General features: G+C 35.4%; 1 protein-coding gene across 1 annotated transcript; it reads right to left on the bottom strand.

Moving 5' to 3' along the window:
- Nucleotides 340–17,725, bottom strand: LOC109819565 (zinc finger protein zpr1-like). The gene is made up of 16 exons (XM_020385321.1): nt 17,471–17,725; nt 17,344–17,388; nt 17,240–17,280; nt 17,072–17,153; nt 16,936–16,980; nt 16,790–16,846; nt 13,051–13,110; nt 12,841–12,968; nt 10,189–10,468; nt 10,038–10,104; nt 9,365–9,435; nt 9,138–9,227; nt 2,004–2,112; nt 1,782–1,873; nt 853–958; nt 340–748 (listed from the first exon to the last, which is right to left on the bottom strand). The coding sequence occupies exons 1-16, from the start codon at nt 17,597–17,599 to the stop codon at nt 633–635; spliced, it is 1,518 nt and encodes a 505-aa protein (XP_020240910.1). The 5' UTR covers nt 17,600–17,725; the 3' UTR covers nt 340–632.

Below are 18,927 nucleotides of genomic sequence, written 5' to 3'. Positions count from 1 at the left end.
CCATTTAAACCAAAGATTATCAATTTAATATTTAAGTTCACATCAAGAGGAGGCCTGCACCATTAAATACATATGAATAAGGCTATACTCTCATTTCTATGTAATCAAGCATGACTCGCCATGTTCTTGCTCTCCAAGAAGTTTCCACAAACCAGAATCTTTTGAATCATTTAGATTGTTGTAATACATACTCACGCTCATGATTATTTTGTTTTTCTATCCAAGATTTTCTTAAAAACCACAGAACCATGGGAATCATTTAGGCGGTGCAGCATACTGCTGCTGCAAGTAAAATCTAAGTTTTGAAAGGTATTAATATCGCACATAAAAGTGGCCAAATAACTGACAACTTGTGTTCAATTCCCCCTTTATAAAAAGAAAGAACAAGATGGAGATACTCAACTAACAGAGCCCATTAAAATACACAACTGCAGTTTATCAGTCATATCTTAATGACCTTCAGACTCTATAATCTCTGATTTCGACTGACACAAGAGAGAAACGTGCTCAATAAAATAAAATAAAAACTCACTAAATTATTTTACTAGTTGGTACACTAGCTCATCCCCTGTAAGGAATCAATATGTAATTAAAACTAAGTTACAACATTGTGAAGACGATTCAAGTAAGCATTACTGTCCAGTGGCTGGATGTGTGGCTGTGTCGTAAGCAATATCTGCAGAAGATGTGTCCATGTCATTCAAACCCAACGCCTCATTCTGCTCCCAGCTTCTCTCATACTCCTCAGCTGAAGTTTAAACATTGCATTTATAGTTAATATTCTTCAGTAGTATGGCGATAATTGATTATATATGCACTACCTAGAGAAATAAACATTATTAAATAGCTCACCGATAAGCTGTTTGTCATCTTCTATGGCATCTGTAATTGGTGAAATGAAGGAACTCGCCATTGCATCATCAAGGATCAAAGTCCAGGATTCCTCCAACTCAAGGAGCTGCATAATCATGAAAACATAAATATACAAACATCTGTGTATGCGTAACTTCATACACATCTAACATAATAAACAAAATGCTTCTTCAAAAAACAATAGTTTCATGATTGGCAGTTCGAAATAATCAGCTTGGTGACACATTGGAATAGCACGGTTATAGAAATAGGCAGAATTTGTGAGATATCTCTGCTAAATACCTAACAGACAAATAAAGCAAAGGCCAAACCCATTTTTATGTATCTTATAAAAGATAAGGTAAAAAAACAAAGATTTAGGTCAATATCACTTATTTAATCATGAAAGTGCAGTAAAGAACAAAAAAAAATTCAAGTGTTACACGAGTTGTTACCTCATAAGGTATTAAGACTTAAGAATAGGAAGGATAGCAAACCCATCCTTTTTCAAAGGTCTGTTTGGGTCTCGAAATTTAGCAAGGGAGACGATCTTTTTATTTGATTAAGAAGCCTTTGTTGTTTGCTGTTCACTCTGCACAATCAGAAGTAGACTTCCCTACATTGATGCTAAACACTACTGGCAACAGCCATAGTTTCTCTGAGACCATTATCGCTAGTCGAGATAAGATCCTGTTTGGGTGTCCAGATTAAAGCACTCTTCTAAATATGCTCAAATTTGAGCCTAAAATTAAGGGTTGCGGACTGCAGACAAGCTAGTAAAACATGACATAAAATTTATAGGGAGCAACACACGAGAAAAGAACCTACGATACTTCACGATGAATCCCTGTTGTTGCCAGAGATTAAGTATAGCACAGTAAAAGAATGAAGACCTGTGGAACTGGATAATAATTAAGTAGAATGCATACCTTCATTAGCCTTGACGTGAAATCCTGCCATTTTTTCTTTTTCCACTCATCAACACTATCACCCAATTGAAATCCATGTAGTCTCTCCAAACCTGCAAGCAATTATGAAAAATACATATGTAACTAATAAAAAGATTATAAGCTATACACGTAATATATTATTTATGAAATAATGATTACTGTTATATACAATAAGTGAGTGAAGAAACTTAAGAAACTTACTTTCGCTGATTTTAGTAATTAAACCTTCAACAGTTGTGACCATCCCACCCAAGGTACCACTTGCAAGCTCCAGGTCCAACTCAGGAACTATCACGCTGGCAGTGTCGGACTGAACATACAACAAATTAAGTATTGAGATTGACTTGTCCTAAGAAATTAATGCTTCTAGAACAAGGAACCAATACAGCATTTTAAAATAACAAGTTATAGCAAGACACATAACCTAATTAAGGTATGGCCAATTTCACATAGTAAGTGCCTCATGGTGCCAAGGTTTTAAACATGCAACGATATGCATTATCCGATACATATATAACACACTACAAACATTTTTTTCCTTCCCGTGACAGATTATTCTTAGTATCTTCTTATTTTCTGGGAATTGAGTCTACTGTTTCAATAGAGATATCAGAGAAGAAAGTCAGAAAGAGATTCATATTCTATTGCTGCAGGTTTACGTCAAGACATGTCACTAATCCTGCATTAATACTTCAGAAATCTTAATAGTGAAAAGAGCTGAATGACCATGGTGTCTTCTCTATTTACCTGGTCTCATTAAGGTTCCCCTATCTGCTTAAATTTTCATGCCTACCTAGCATTGTCTGCGGGACCTCGACTCATAGAGGTTCCTCCTAATCCTCTTGTTCTTCCTCCAGCGCACATTAAAGAACAAGATGCCCCTTTAACAGTTGATAACGATCTTAGCATGTACTCTCATAAGAGTTGATAATGATATTTTAAATTGTCACTTCTTTTGAACGCCAAGGGCAGAATGCTGATTCATGATAATAAAGTAAGGAATAATATAGGATCAGGGAGGGCTTTGTTACCACCAGTCGGCTCAGACTTCAAATTAATTTTGAAAATATATATAGTTAAAAGAATATTTGTAATCTAAGAGTTTTTATGCAAAGTTTTCACATAGTTTCCAACTCCAGCCATAAAAGCCTACAGTTATTCCAGCATGGTTACTGTTATGAGGTGTATAATCTAACTTTCATGATGCATTATGGGTGATATTTCTATACCAAATGTATTCATCAACTTTTAAAACTATAGAGATATATCTAAAAGCTGGCACTAGTACAACGCACTGCATTAAAAAACCATCACTGTGGATTGTATCAGTGTATCACCAGGAGAATCGATGTCTACTAGCCAGTCGGTTGAAATCTGAGGAAGATTCTGCATGACTTTGTGGGTTGTGGGTTTTGTGAAAACGGCGAAGGAATTGAGGGAAAAAATTGAAAAAAACGTGAAATATAAGCAAGACAGACTCCACCACACCCTGATGTGGTAAAATCTGTCATGTTTGTCATGGGTGTGGTATGTGCCACACCAGGGTGTGGCAGACTCATTTTTAGAATCCTAATCTATTTGGGATTGTGTTTGTTATAAATAGAGCCATGTTTTTTAGGGTTTTCTATTGATTGATTGAGTAGCTTGAAGGTGATTTTGAGCACAGAAAAGAGAGATATTTCTGAGCAATTTGTTTGAGGGTTTAGTTTGAGAGATTTGAGAGATTTGTTTGAGGGGTTAGTTGAGTGACCTTATAATCTCTACTTTGTACTCTCTTTCTCTATAGTAAAAACTCATCCCTTTTTGCCCTGTGGACGTAGGCAATTTGTCGAACCACGTTAAACTTTTGTGTTTGAGTTGGTACCGTTATTTTGGATTGTTTTGACTTTCCCTCTCGGTGTTTGTGTTTGTTCCACCGCGCACAACAAATGGTATCAAAGCTCATGTTATGCTTGGACTATTTGGAGGAGTAGATCACTTTGGAAGTTCAGCTAGGGCTTCGTTTGGAGTTAAAGATGGGATCTTTTTGGTAAAAATTCTATCTTTTCTCAGTTTTTGATATATTCTTCATTTGTTCCGCTTTGGTTGTTGGTGCTTTGAGGAATTATGGCCGAAAAAGAAGGAGTTGTGGATGGTACTTCAGGTGTGAAGACCGTCCAAAGTTTGAATATTCACTCTATGAAGATAGACGTGAATAAGTTTAATGGTACTAACAATTTTGGACTTTGACGATGTGAAGTCTTAGATGCGCTCAACGCGTAAAATTTGGAAGATACTTTGGAACTGGATGGCAAACCAGATGATATTGATGAGAGGGTTTGGAAGAAGATGAATCGAACGACGTGTGGTGTGATTAGGTCTTGTTTGACTCAAGATTTTAATATGATATGATCAATGAGACTTCAGCTAAGAAGATTTGGGAGATCCTTGAGAGCAAGTATTTGACCAAGAGTGTGGAGAATCGTTTGCATTTGAAGATGAGGCTTTTTCGCTTCCAATTGAAAAAAAAACCTCTATTGGTGATCACATGAATCACTACACGAAGCTTCTTACGGATTTGATAAATGTAGATGTTATGATTGAAAATGAGGACAATGCATTATTATTGTTGAGTTCCTTGCCTGATGAGGAATATGAGACTTTCGTCCTTACTCTTATCAATGGAAAGACATCTCTTTCGTATAGTGAGGTCACCGCTGCACTTGTGAACTATCAGCTTTGAAAGAAAGATAAGGAGTCTACAAGTGACACAGTAGCGGAGGCGTTGGTCGCAAGAGGGAAGAATCCAAACCGAAAAAATTAAAAGTCACAGTCTAGAGTAAGACATCCTACAGTTGGAAAAGATCAGTGTGTTTGGTGCAAGGAGACTGATCATTGGAAGAAAGATTGACCAAAACTCGACGAATGGATGAAGAATAAGTAGAAGAGAAAATAGAAGCAACCATCATCAGAAGCAAACATCGTTATATCGGATGGTAATATTTCTGATACTTCTATTTATTCGCTTTCTATCAGTCCCACAGGTAGCTATTCGGAGGAATCCGAGTGGATGTTGGATAGTGGTGTGACCTATCATATGTGCCCTAGAAAAAAATAGTTCTCCGGTTTTGAGAAGCTAGATAGTGGTGTGGTGTACATGTGATAGGAAGAATTCGCATCAAGATGTTTGAAGGGATAGTTAGGGAGTTATATGATGTGAGATATGTTTCTTCATTGAGGAAGAACTTGATCTCAATTGGAGCTTTGGTTGGAGAGGGTCTGAAGGTTCGTGTTGAGGACATGGTTCTCGAGATCGTGAAAGATTCTTTAATTGTGATGAAGGGCGTTAGGAGGAATAACCTGTACTATTTGATTGGAAGTTCGATGATAGGTAGAGAGCTGATGACTTCTGTTGATTCGACTAGACTGCGGTATTTGGAGCTTAGTCATTCCAATATTGATTTGGAGATGGGTGCACAGACCTACAATTTGAAGTCCAGTGAACACTTTGATGTGAGCAAGAAGAACGAGGTGAAGTTTGGCACCTCTATTCAGCGTACTAAGGGTCTTTTAGGTGGAGTTCACACGGATGTTTGGGGGTCTTCCAAGGAGGCATCATTAGGAGGTAATAGATGTTTGATTTTCTTTGTTGGTGGCTGTTCTAAGCGTGTTTGGGTTGTAACCAAATCCCCTTTGGATAAAATCCTAGTAGTCTCCAACAGATTGAAGAAATGTGAGATTAGCAGAAAGGTGAAGGTACTTCATTCTGATTTTGGTAAGAGGTACAAGAGGGACCTGTTTTTGCATTTGAGCCAAGCTTACGGTATTTTGAGACACTTCGGTGAAAAGAAAATCTTGGAACAACAAGATGAGATGGCAGAGTTGGTGAGCTGCTCCTTGCTGGAGAAGGACCGACGTTTGATGTCGAGCATTAATTCTGGTGTTGAGGCTTTGACATATTTGGGTCATCTTGATCATAGGTTGTCGACTGCTACGATTAGAGGTAAAACTCCATTGATGTTTGGTATGGTAGTATCACTTTACTTGAAGCTTCGATGAGGGAGCTAATTGACTCTCAGCATGTGAAACGTTTTGGACAGACCTTAGATGTATCGCAGCGGGTGAAGAGTGATGCTACTCCACATTGGGTGAAGATTACTCCATATACTCCAGATTTGGGATTCCAGCTGAGGTGACACAGTTAGGGGATCATTTGAATTTGGGTGCAGATGATGAGTTGGTTGATTCGAATACAGCTGGTGGATATGATTTGGATACGTCCTTTGGTTCATCTCAGGTGGAGGTGTTTGATTTGTTTCGCTTTAGGACCATTGAGAGCGTCATCAGTTGCAAATCCGTTGGTGATGTTGATGAAGAGTTGTAAACTTTTCTATTTGATTGAGGACCTTTGGAGGCCGTTTGATGAACTACGGACGGTTTGATCCCTTGGGAGAGGGGGTACGTAGGCAGTCAATTTGATACAGTCGATTTGGTGAGTTGATACCGATATTTGGAGAGTGTTCGCATTCTCGTTTGGGTCTCGACTTGTTATGGATTGAGTCTGTTGTGGGTTTATTCCACTTCGTACTGGACGCTACAAGTAAGACATTTGATTTGGTTGGTGTCGCCTCAGTTTTGAAAAAACTTCACCGAGATGGAGAATTATGAAAACGGCGAAGGAATTGAGGAAAAAAATTAGGAAAAACATGAAAAATAAACAAGACAGACTCCACCACACCCTGGTGTGGTGTCTGCCACACCGTGGTGTGGCAGAATCTGTCATGTTTGTCATGGGTGTAGTGTGTGCCACATCAGGGTGTGGCAGACTCGTTTTTAGAATCCTAATCTGTTTGGAATTGTGTTGTGTTATAAATAGAACTACGTTTTTTAGGGTTTTCTATCGATTGATTGGGTAGCTTGAAGGTGATTTTGAGCACAGAAAAGAGATATTTTTCTGAGCAATTTATTTGAGGGTTTAGTTTGAGAGATTTGAGAGATTTGTTTGAGAGGTTAATTGAGTGATCTTGTAATCTCTATTTTGTACTTTCTTTCTCTATAGTGAAAATCCATCCCTTTTTGCCCCGTGGACGTAGACAATTTGCCGAACCACATTAAACTTTTGTGTTTGAGTTGGTGCTGTTATTTTGGATTGTTTTGGCTTTCTCTTTCGGCGTTTGTGTTTGTTCCGCTGCGCACAACAGGTTTGGGTTCTGGAACTTGGATTTTAGATTATAGGTTAAGAATTAGGTTGTGTTGGGCTATTCGAAAATGCTGTAGCATGTTCTAATCCAGGTTGGTCTGGGCCTGAGTCCATGTTGAATACGAACCGGAGTTTGTTCCAGGATTGGTTCATTTTCAATGCCCATGCCCGGATTTGTCCCAGATTAGTACCAATCCAATTAATAACTGCAAGGAATGAGAACTAAATGAAGTGTACCTATTCATCTTTCTACAGGAATATGTATGATAATGCAATTCAAGTTTAAGAAATTTTATATTATCCCTTTTTTTTTTCCTAGGCTTGGTTCCTACCGAATCTATTCACGCCCAAACCAAAATGGGCTGGTTCAATGCGGTTTGTGGGTCAACTCAACCCATCTGTAGGCCTACTCGACTCCTCATTTTTCCGTCAATTATAAATTATAATCTTACTCTCCTTATTGATGCATTTAATGACCCATTTCACATTCTCCTAATTGATACATTTAATGACCCCATTTCACATTCTCCTAATTGATGCATTTAATGGCGTGCATCGCACATGTCAAAACCATCAAAATGCTAATGATACTAACATGTAGAATAGGGTTTACAATACTTTCTAGAAATTATCTACTAATGAGAATGTAAGGTTCTCTTCTTAGTAAAGGAGCTAGCTCCTAGCAACCTTAATAAAGAAGATCTGAATATCATAGATTTCGATAACAAAGAGACGAGGTCTATTCCAGAAAAATCCACTACACATGTTGTTGATGATTCATTATGTCCCTAGATATCAAAGAATATGTCCATATTGCTGATTTCAAGCCAATAAAGAACGAAATAGTTTAAATAATAGACTTCAATCTCAGTATTGAAAATCTACTGCACTTGTCAAGAAACGTGTGCTGATAGGTTGATATCAGACATTACAGTTTTGAGATACTTTTATAACGTGCCGAATTCAACACATCAAAGTTAATTGTGCCTCTACTCCACTCTATCTTAGCTGTCTGTCTGATCCAAATGCCAAAGTGAACCCAAATAACCCTGCCTAGTAGTCCCTTCAAATAGTCCAGTAGTTTGAGGAGATCACAGGCAGATTTTGCAATATTTGCAATTATGTTAATCTAAATCATCTGATAGGAATTTAATCTCACCAGCCAGAGCACAAGTATGCAAAACATCAGGGGTTAACAAAGTTGATTTATGATCATATAGCATGCTGCATAGAAGCTGAAGTTAATCAACATCATAAAATTGGCTAACCTCTATATAAATGACCATACTTCTGCAAATACATATTCCACTTAAGCAATTAAAGTAATCAGGTATTGTCTATGTTACCTAAGTACTTTTATTTGCAGGCCATACCTGTACCTAGCATGTACCCATATCCGTACTTCTTAGATACTTCTTAAATATAAGCATACATTTTTACAATCATATACTCAATTATATACTATATCTTTTAATTTAAAACACTCATACACTCATATACACTTCTTGGATGCAAATTCTGCACTTCACAACTATTTCTAATGTATTGATCTTATATAAATAAAAAAACAATATTGATCTTGTGCAAAGTATTAATTTTGATACATATAAATAATTAAATATACATAAATTACATATTTACAGCCATGTCCGTACCCTACCTTGTTCAAATTTGTCGAGTGTCGTACCCGTGTCCCGTACATGTATCAGCACCGTACCCGTACCCATGCAACTTAGGATACCGTTAATGATCATGCTAAATGAAACTCACATAAAATGAAACAATTCAAACTCTTAAAGTCAACCATTACACCAAAACTCCAAAGTTATGGTGAGGGTGGAGAGTTGTATTTTTTATATTGTAACATGTCATCGCAGGTTGAGGGCCCTTTTTTATGGGCTGATACCCGGACTCATATATTATTGTTAAGTTTTAGAAAATTCGCTTTAATCATGGCTAGTGGGATTTGAACTTAGGTTGCTTTAATATCATCTTAAAGTCACCACCATTAACATCAAAACTCAAGTTGTGGTGAGGGTTGAGGGTTATATTTTTTAGATTCTAACACAATCTGTGTGCAGTATTGTAAAATTTGCACGTTACTCAAAGGGAACAACAAAAACTAAAAAGACAAATTGAAGAAGGTAAGAAGGGACCTTGATCACATCCCGGCTAAGATCTTCTACGTTGCGGACAGATAGTGTAATCTTCTTTCCTTTTTTAGGAATTTCACCACCAGGCTTTAACTGTTCATAAAAAAGGTATAAGCAAAAGATCAGCAGAATTTCAGCATAGGAAGCATCAGAACTCAAAAGATTGATCACAGACCTAGAACCTAACACATTAATCACCAACTAGAATATGTTCCCAGAAAACCACATACCTCAGAGCTACGATAACCACACATATCACAAGTAGTCGCCATCACAATAACTTCTTGAAAATATGGAATTTCTACAAGTAGTTAAAGCTCAACAAAATTCAGTTTGCTAATGCTTAGAAAAATATCAGTATCAAAATCTCCTAGTTGTATATCTTCAGCATTTCACAATCAAAAACCTCTTTATGAAGTTTCCACATCTTCCACCCACTCTTTATTATTATAGAGATGGCACCAATCATTTGTGATAAACTATGTTTAAGATGATGGCAACATCTTCCCTTAGTGTAGATTTTATCAGTTGGGTGAATTTAATTCCCAAATGAAAGCAAAAATTTTCTTCTTTTTTGGGGCATCTTGTAACACTTAACAAGATAGCTTATAACTATTTATTAAAGCATTCTTTCTAGAAAAGTACATTTAAGAAGGAATATATACTAGACTAACCCTATGCTTCAAAAAACATATTTTCAAGTTAATTTAGATCGACGCTTGAGACAGAATACACGTGATGAATTGCCAACCACATTTACCTTAGCTATGTCTAAATGCTAACAAAGAGGTATGAAAATATGTCAGAAATTAGTTTGTGCGCCAAAATGACAATTTTGTTGTAGCAAAAAGTTACTAGAGCCTTAACCATTCCTAAATGATGCTACAAAGAAGAAAAGGATACTGGTGGCATAAAAATGAGTTACACATGCAGCTGCACAGGCCCCACATGAAGATGGCAAAGTGTCAACCTGCACCAGAAAGCCAAGGATATTCAGGCAAGTTGGGAGTTAAAATGTGCCAGATGCATCCAGTAAACTGCACTTTACCCATACCTCTTCCGGTGCTGAGTATCTACACAAGGCTACAGCAACTTGGTCAGGATTGACCTGAGCAATTCCACGACGACCAGCAACTGCTCCAACTGAACCATGGGGAACACTTTGCATTGTGTTGGCTCCAAGATTGTTTTCCTCAGCTGAAATGCCTCTGTTAACATTTCCATTTATTTCTTCAGCTGATGGTTGATCGACAAGAAAACCCAAGGATGCTTGTTGTTCCCGTGTCCTCTCATAGAACTGGATAGACAACAATGGATCCAAAGACGGCGCAGACCTTGTAATCATGAAATAAATGTGAAAGCTTATACAAACATGTCAAGAACCTTCCTATAAATAAAATCATTAAATAATCACATAAAATAACAATTGTAAACTTATTGGGTGTGAGGGTGTGTGTGAGAAGGGTAGCAGAAAAAATTGCCTATTAGAGCCCTTTTAAGACCACACTACATTTTGTGCCCATTGATTGCCAGTTTGCCACTGTATTACTGATCAAATTACCGTGCAGTTTTTCCTGAGACAATGGTCCTTCAATTACTCTTCGCGAAACAATTTACGCACACTATCTAAGAACAAATAGAACTAGAAAAAGTCAAATCTGTTCATGGGGATTAACCATAATATATTTTTATGTTCATGAAGTCTTGCAGCTTTCAGATCAATGATGTGTTACATTATTAGCATGAAAATATTTTCCAATTTGCATCACTTTCCTGTCGGTTTTTGTTCTTTGAAACATAGTTACTTTCTTCTGCATCTGTATAGACATCTATTCTGAAATATCTTTTTATGTTTGTCAATGCAGAAGTTCTTTGCATGAGTACTGAAGCAGGCCCCTGAGTCTGACTAAACCCAGAAAACAACATGATTTGACACATTAAATTTAGTACGACTACGATTGTATAACAATGGGTTTACACAAGTATATTTCAAGACCCATGAACTACGTAAATGGCTAAAACTTTGGGGCGAAGTTCTTTCCTAACATGGTATAAGTTCACACCTCAGTTTGCAATTTAAAGATATGTTTATTGACTTCCATTTATTTTGGCTTTCCATGTGACTAATTTTACGAGGATGGTTTTTCCGTGTGGCCCAGAAGGCCAACAAAAAAGGAGGTATTAAATTTTATACTTGGTGAGCATGCTATATATTTAGCCTGCATGCTTGGTAAATGTTTTTACAAGAACAAATGCTGACAAAATATTATTAATAAACACAAAGACAAAATTCTGCAAACAAGCAAAGTTCGAACCTAGACCCTCTTGCACAGTTACAAGTTGAGAAAGCTCCAGATTATAATTGACCACTATCTGATCGTTGTCAACATAATGATTCCTCAGTGGCTGGTGATTTCCAAGCTAAGTTAAAAACAAATGGAAGAAAAAACACCCATAATAAATCAATGCCTGATGATAGACAGCTAGAGTTTCTTGGAGATGCAATAGGACGTTGATAATCTGATTCCTATATTTGTTTTCTGAATGTGGATATTCATATTTGACATCCAACTTAAAATATTAACATGATGATGGTGAAGATCAAAACATCTGAATGTGTGTGTGAATATGCAAAACTATGAAAATGCATATCTACTATATATATATATATATATATATTATATATATATATATATATATATATTATCATATATTTATATATATATATATATTATATATATATATATATATAATAACTGATTTCCTTCTTTGTTTTCTGCAAATGTGGATATTCATCATTGATATCCACTTAAAATATTACATGATGATGAGTGAAGATCAAAACATTGATGTTGTGTGAATGATGCACAAGCTATGAAATGCATATATATAATATATATATAAATTAATATATATTATATCTATATTTATATATATATATATATATATATATATAGAGAGAGGAGAGAGAGAGAGAGAGTAAGACTCTATCACTTAAAGTTGATGTCCAACTTCCCTAGCCCATTCATTTTATTAATATAAAAAAATTTTCATATATCGGCAATGATCGCCTAGGCAATCTGAGTGGTTTAAAAAGTTTGGTGACATACTTTTTGCTAATCCCTTAAGTGACACAAGTTTTGCTCTCTCTCTCTCTCTCCTGCTCTCTCTCTCTCTCTACTATATATATATATATATATATATATATATATATTATATATATATATATATTATATATATATATTATCAAAGCAATGAGAATTGCTTTGTTTAAAAAACAGACGGGCAAATGACATTACACACTTTCAACTGTTTCAAAAGAAAAAATTGACAATAGCTGATGATATATCTCCTCATCTCCTCAAAACTGCATTCATTAGTATTTAGTACTCACAAATATCCAAAAACAAAATAGGATTTGACTAATATGGATACTGAATGAGAATATGCGTGTCCAAAAAAGTACCTGCTAAAAGAAAACAAGTACGGACAATATAATGCTTATCCACTCTGTTTGCACCCCTACACCTACTTTTCTAATCGTCAAATAAAATTAAACATATGAATCTAAAGAAAAAAGGTACTTATATAATGTTCCAACTGATACTTCAAACGACTGAATCTGGCCATATTTCAGGTATTGAAGATAAATATATGGCAAGTACACAGCAATTTGAATGAATCCCAATCAGAAAAACAGGCTTACGGATTCTCAATAAAGCTGTTTCCTGCTGGATCATCAAGAATGAAGGTAAAAGAAAAATTCCCCGCTGCAAATGATCTTAACTTCACCAAGAATTGATCTATGGCTTCCGCAGTCCCTGGGTCCACTTTCTGCAAAATCCATAAGTAAATTATATGTCACTATTAGAGAAAACTGTAATACGGAAAAAATAATAAAAGATGCCCGATGCACCTTTCTTTCATCTTGAAGGGCCTGCAACTCATCCACAGCTCGTAGAAGTATTCCTTCCACCTAGTAGCATAAAACAAATAACCCATGGATAAGTAAGGCAAAAATCATGGGAAATCACATCCAACAAGATTTATGGCATAGTAAGGATGTACAAATTAGAGAGTTCAGAAGAATATCAGAAAGAGAGCTTCTAAATATAGGATCCATATTTATATTCTCTAGTACTGTGTGAACCCTAAGCTCTCGAAGAAAGTCATCAATAAAACCCTAAGTATATTGCATTGCGGACTTCATATTCTCAGAACATAATTATTAATTTCTTTAAAAAGTAATAGTCAATATATTGTGGTACATAAAATCTACCACACATCACCAGTATATAACTATATAATTAAATCTCATTAATGATATTAGCTCTAACAACACTTATAAAAATAAGGAAGAAGAAAATAAAGACACTAGTAATCAGTTACAGTAGAGATCTAAATATTTTATATCAATAGACGTAAAATCACTATAAAAAATACAATATTCAATAGTGTTTTTATTTTAAAATTCTATGTAAAAGACAAAGAAAATTCAATTAACTTCAAAATTTTGACTAAATTTCCATTCGCCTGCATTATATCATTTATTCAGTCTCTTCAACTGTTGTAGCTAGTGTATCTTTCAATTGAAACTCCATAACTGCATTATATCATTTATTCAGTCTCTTCAACTGTTGTAGCTAGTGTATCTTTCAATTGAAACTCCATAACATACAAGAAATTAGCAGCTCACAACTTCAACTGTTGTAGCTAGTGTATCTTTCAATTGAAACTCCATAACATACAAGAAATTAGCAGCTCACAACAAAGCTTTGCATCCTAGCCAAGGGTCAAAAAAAGAACAAGGAAGAAGTGCCTAAATAGTAATAAAAAAGTCTTTCACTTCTTCGAACAATACCATAAATTATCTTGTAGACACGATGACAGAAATTTAACTATGATTTGGAAAGCATAATTATTTGGCTTGAGAAATTTCATAATTATTTGCAGCTATGTGATTTGCATGGTTCTTTAAGAAAGATTGAACATAATCTAATATTTAATCAATAAGAAAGTGATAATTCACATATTTGATTCTTTTAGTCATCAAATATTCGTTAGTACAAATGTAATGACGACTAAATGAAGAAAACATGTAATGTCCCTAATTTTCTACTGATAATTAGTCTATATTATAAATATTAAGTTACAAAGGTCTTTGATGCAAAAAACAGCTATAACAAGATATCTAATATAAATTTGTAGGGGGTTTATTGTATATGGAAGTTTGTCGAGGGGGTTTGTAGGTAATGGTGTGCTAATAAGTGAAAACCCTACCGCACGTCACCGCCAGCTATTATTTCTCTGGGGCAAACGACATGAAGGAGAAAAACAAAGATCAGACATCCATGGAGCAATCAGAGTTTTTGGATCAAGAACATTAAGCAACGTATATCATTTTTTATTTCATTAGATGATTTCATTATTTGTGGTTTGGTCATGGCTTCAACCTAGGTATTTCAAAATCTTTTATTAAGCCAAACTCTAGTACTATAGTTTCCTTTGGACCTCTGTACAAAGATTATGAATCCCTTAGTCCCCTTCTTTGGACTAGATCTCATGGCAGCAAGGTCCTATGCTTCTTTCTCCGTTGTTTTATATATAAAGTGACTAACACATAGCCTAGTGCAAGTCCTCCTCAACTCCTCTTAGATCTTACAAAATAGATTAATAAGAATACTTTGAGTTGGTAACTAAAAGGTGTAGGAGGCATTAGAATGATCAATTTTTCGTTAGAGGATACAAGCTATAATGCAAAACTAGTAAAGTTGAGTGAACTTGATGTACTCAGTGAAAATAATAATGAATAAGTATGTGTTATTATATCAATTAATTAGTAGGATGATTATATTGATGGCTATTTATATTTATTCTTTAGGAATTTCTGAAGGCATCCTGAAACAGTCGTTAGCAGAATTTAGATTTCTTGTGGTATTCTGGAAGTAGTGAATTTATGCATTGTATACTGCGTATTTTTCTTATCAAATGATAGTAACTATAAATTGATTTATTTCTGATGGATTTTATCCTTTTGTTGGACTTACTTGCATATTTTGTTGTTTGGATCTGATGCACATGGGTATTTGGTATAAGCTATGCTTCTTTTCTTTGTTGACAGTTAATGTCTTTTTCATATAGTAGTATGTTGAGATGCATATGCAGTTGATTTTACTAGTGATTGGCCTTTGGCATTTCTTTATAAAATATTTGGTTTTATGAACTTTGTTCATTGTTCTCAAAGTATATACATCTCAAGTCAATATACACGTATATATTGGAGATAAGTAAGTCATCTAAACAGGGCTCAATGTGCCTCTATGAGGTTTTTATTTTAGTACTAAGAGTCCAAGTTTGGGTCTCACTGTCCCGACCATGGGCTCAATAATAGTGGGGTTTGCCAAGTCAACCGGAGTATCGAAGCATTGACCGCATTGAGATGTGGCTTGCTTATTTCCATTGCATGAATACATTTTAAAAATGTTGCAATCATGATTTTCTACTATTTTAATGTTTTGCTTATCAAATCAAATTATTTTAGTTTTGCAAAACCAGTGTTTAATGTATGAATTTATCCACTTATTGAGTTGTGAAATTCTTTCTTTTCTCGGTTTAGGTGGAGTTGGTGATCTCTAAGAATCGATAGGTGGAGTTGGTGGTTTCTAAATTCTTAAAAGGGAGCAAGAAATAAAATTGCAGATTACTAATTTCTTGTACATGGATGTTAAATAGCCTTCGATAGGTGGATTTGGTGGTTTGTAAATTCTTAGGAGCAAGAAATAAAATTGTTGATTGCTAATTCCTTGTAGTTAGAGGTTAAATAAGTCTTCGATGTTTAGTTGTTATTTGGAAGTTTTGTAATGAGATTTTCCCTCTAGTTTGAGTTTTATTTCAAGTTGAGGAATATTTGTTATCTCAAGTTAACTGGATTAATCTTGACTATTTTATTATAGAGAATATTAGCTGTCGGTTTTAATTCATATGGTAAATGAAAATTTGGTGAATATTTGATAAATGTGAGCAGCTTTCGTCCGGCTCCAATGCTCCAGTGAGGTCCTGAAATTGGGGTCATGACAAAACATAGTACCCAAGAAATTATAGAATAAACAGTTGTACTCAAATCAAATTCTTTAATCATTTTTTTATATGCACGTTATTTCTAGAGATGAGCAATCAAATAAGATTCTTTAATCAATATGCTCAAATAATTCACAAATTATCCAAATAGTAAATTTAATATTTAGAGTCTAGACTATGAAGAAACCTTGAACTTGAAGATTTAACAATATTAATATCTTAGAATTTAATTCAAGTTCGCCATTTTAATGTGGGGCGGGACTGAACTAAGATGTTCTGTTTTGCAGGGCATATAGGAATATGACGATATAAATGAGTTAAATGATACTGCATTAATTCAATCAATATCCCATAAGATACAAAAACCCCTGAACTCAAAAAAAAAAATTTCATTCAGAGCTTTTCAGAGTCCACTTCACTACGACAAGGACACAGAGGAGGCATGAACAAACAATAGAAGAAACGTTCTAGTTCGAGCAACAAACAAACAATAGAAGCAACGTTCCATAGAATGTAATTTATAGAAAAAGAAAATTAGCGTAATTCACCATAGATGAAATGAAAGAAAAAGGACTTACAGTTGAAAGTTTGCCTCTTTGAGCGTCTGGGGGAATCTCAAAATCTAATTCTGGAATCTGCAAAAAACAAAATAAAGTCAAAATCAGGAAATGGCAAAACAAATCCCATGAACTACAAATTTTCATAATCAACTGCTAATTATTACTCTGATAGTAGCTGAATCAGATTTCACCACTTGCCGATTGAGCACCTGAATCGAGGTTCATAATTTTAGCATTCTTATAAATTGAACAAATTCTGAAATAATAAATAGCAAATGCTGAATACAATAAAGCACAGACCTCGGCATCACCAGATGGAACCTTCAACTGATAATGGCATCCACGAGGCTGGAGCTCGCCAGCAAATTGTATCTCGCTATTCCTAATTACATAAAAAATGAAACAATTAGCATATCAATTACACTGAATAAAGAACTGAAATTCAAAAAAGCAGCTAACTTTAATTACCTCTCATTACAATGTGGGCATTCAAACGCCATCAACACAACCTGCACAAATCTTCAATTAGAAAACTAAAGTAAATAAAATAAAAAATCAAAAAATAAGCAAACCTCGCGGAAGTGAGGGATCCGAGTCAGTAAAAGCCTGGTGATTCCCTGCAAAAACCAAAATTTGACAGGTTTAATCTACTAATTTTAGCAACATAAAAAAAATCAATGAAAGAAGGGGGAATTTTACATTTTCTCCGCAACTCATGCAGAGGCTCTCGATCTCGTGAAGAGGCGTCGCCGAGAACTCGTCATCGGCCGATACCGAATCGGCGGCGGATCGGAGATCTTTGACTACTGCATCGCTGTTGGTCTCCATTGATTCTGTACGAGATTGAAGATGATGCAATTAAATGTTTTTTTATAAACGGGTGTTTTATTTTCTCACAGGTTCATGAGACGCTCGGGGTTTCGGGAAGCAAGGCGAAGGTTTTAAGGCTCGATAAAACCTCAGCCCTAAGCCGCGAGAGATTTCGGGTTTGGGCCAAGAATGCTCAGCATTGGGGGCCTTTTAGCCCAACTCTTCTCTCTCGGCTTGAGGGCCTGTTATGTTCTGCCGATTTTTTCTATTGAAGTTAAGGGAAAATAGGTGAGAGAAGGGAAGTGAAGGGAAGAGAGTTTCCTTCTCCTTGGTTACACCCCAATTTAGGGGGTAACAAATTTTATACTATTAAGGGATGAATCAATGGGAACTAGGGTGAATAACTTCACCTCCTAAATGTTCCCAAACAAAGTGAATGGTTCCCTTAACTTCCTTTCTCCCTTATTCCCCTCAATCCAAACAAGCCCTAAGGGAAGGGAAGGGAAGATAAACATGGGGAAGGAAATTGTAATATGCTGTTTGGGAGTTGAGAAGTGAATGAAGGTGACATTAATTTAACTTGTTTGGGAGTAATAATGGAGGGAATGGAAGGAAAGAAAATATATATAAATTTACACAAATGACCTTATACCAATAGTACATGATCTTATCAAATTAATACACACAACTCAAATTGACAAAACATACGATGTATCTTATCAAAACATAATGAAAATGACAACTCACACTCCAGATCGTCCAAATATCTTACTAACCTCACGAGTAGTTACGTTGTGTCCTAACATATACAAAAAATTTGCAACTTGTTCCTCAATAGTAACTTTTTGAGTTCGTTTAAGCCCGTCATCTCTCTCTAATATTCCACATAATTGATGAAAAACCGGTGGATTCATCCGGATCATTCCCCTACATACAACCCTTTGTGATAATATTTTTCGCACCATATTACTTACTTCTCTACGCTCGTGGGGTTCACTATTTAATCTCCTATTTTCTCTTTGTTGTATGAACCAATAAGTAATCACACAAAGAACATATCCAATTGCACAATGGCATGCATGTTGAAATTTGACCCATGCTTCACCCATTATCTATGTGAGGATATGAAAATAATACAATTAGGATAGAAAATTAAGAATCCTTAATTATACACAAACTAATGATAAATTTAGAAGCTCTTATTACATAAATTCCTCATGAGAGCTCGCTTTTCTTTTCCTCAGAATTAAACTAAATGGAATCCGTGGGCGAGGAGTTAATTACTGATAATGTTCCCGTTCTATCAAAGAGGGCACGACAGAGATGGCGATAACGTCTTGTGCGCC

Source organism: Asparagus officinalis, chromosome 8 (genome assembly GCF_001876935.1).
Source record: "Asparagus officinalis chromosome 8, Aspof.V1, whole genome shotgun sequence".
Taxonomy (NCBI): Eukaryota; Viridiplantae; Streptophyta; class Magnoliopsida; order Asparagales; family Asparagaceae; genus Asparagus; species Asparagus officinalis.
The sequence above is the reverse complement of the archived record's forward strand: the minus strand, read 5'-3'. Positions and strand labels throughout refer to the sequence as shown.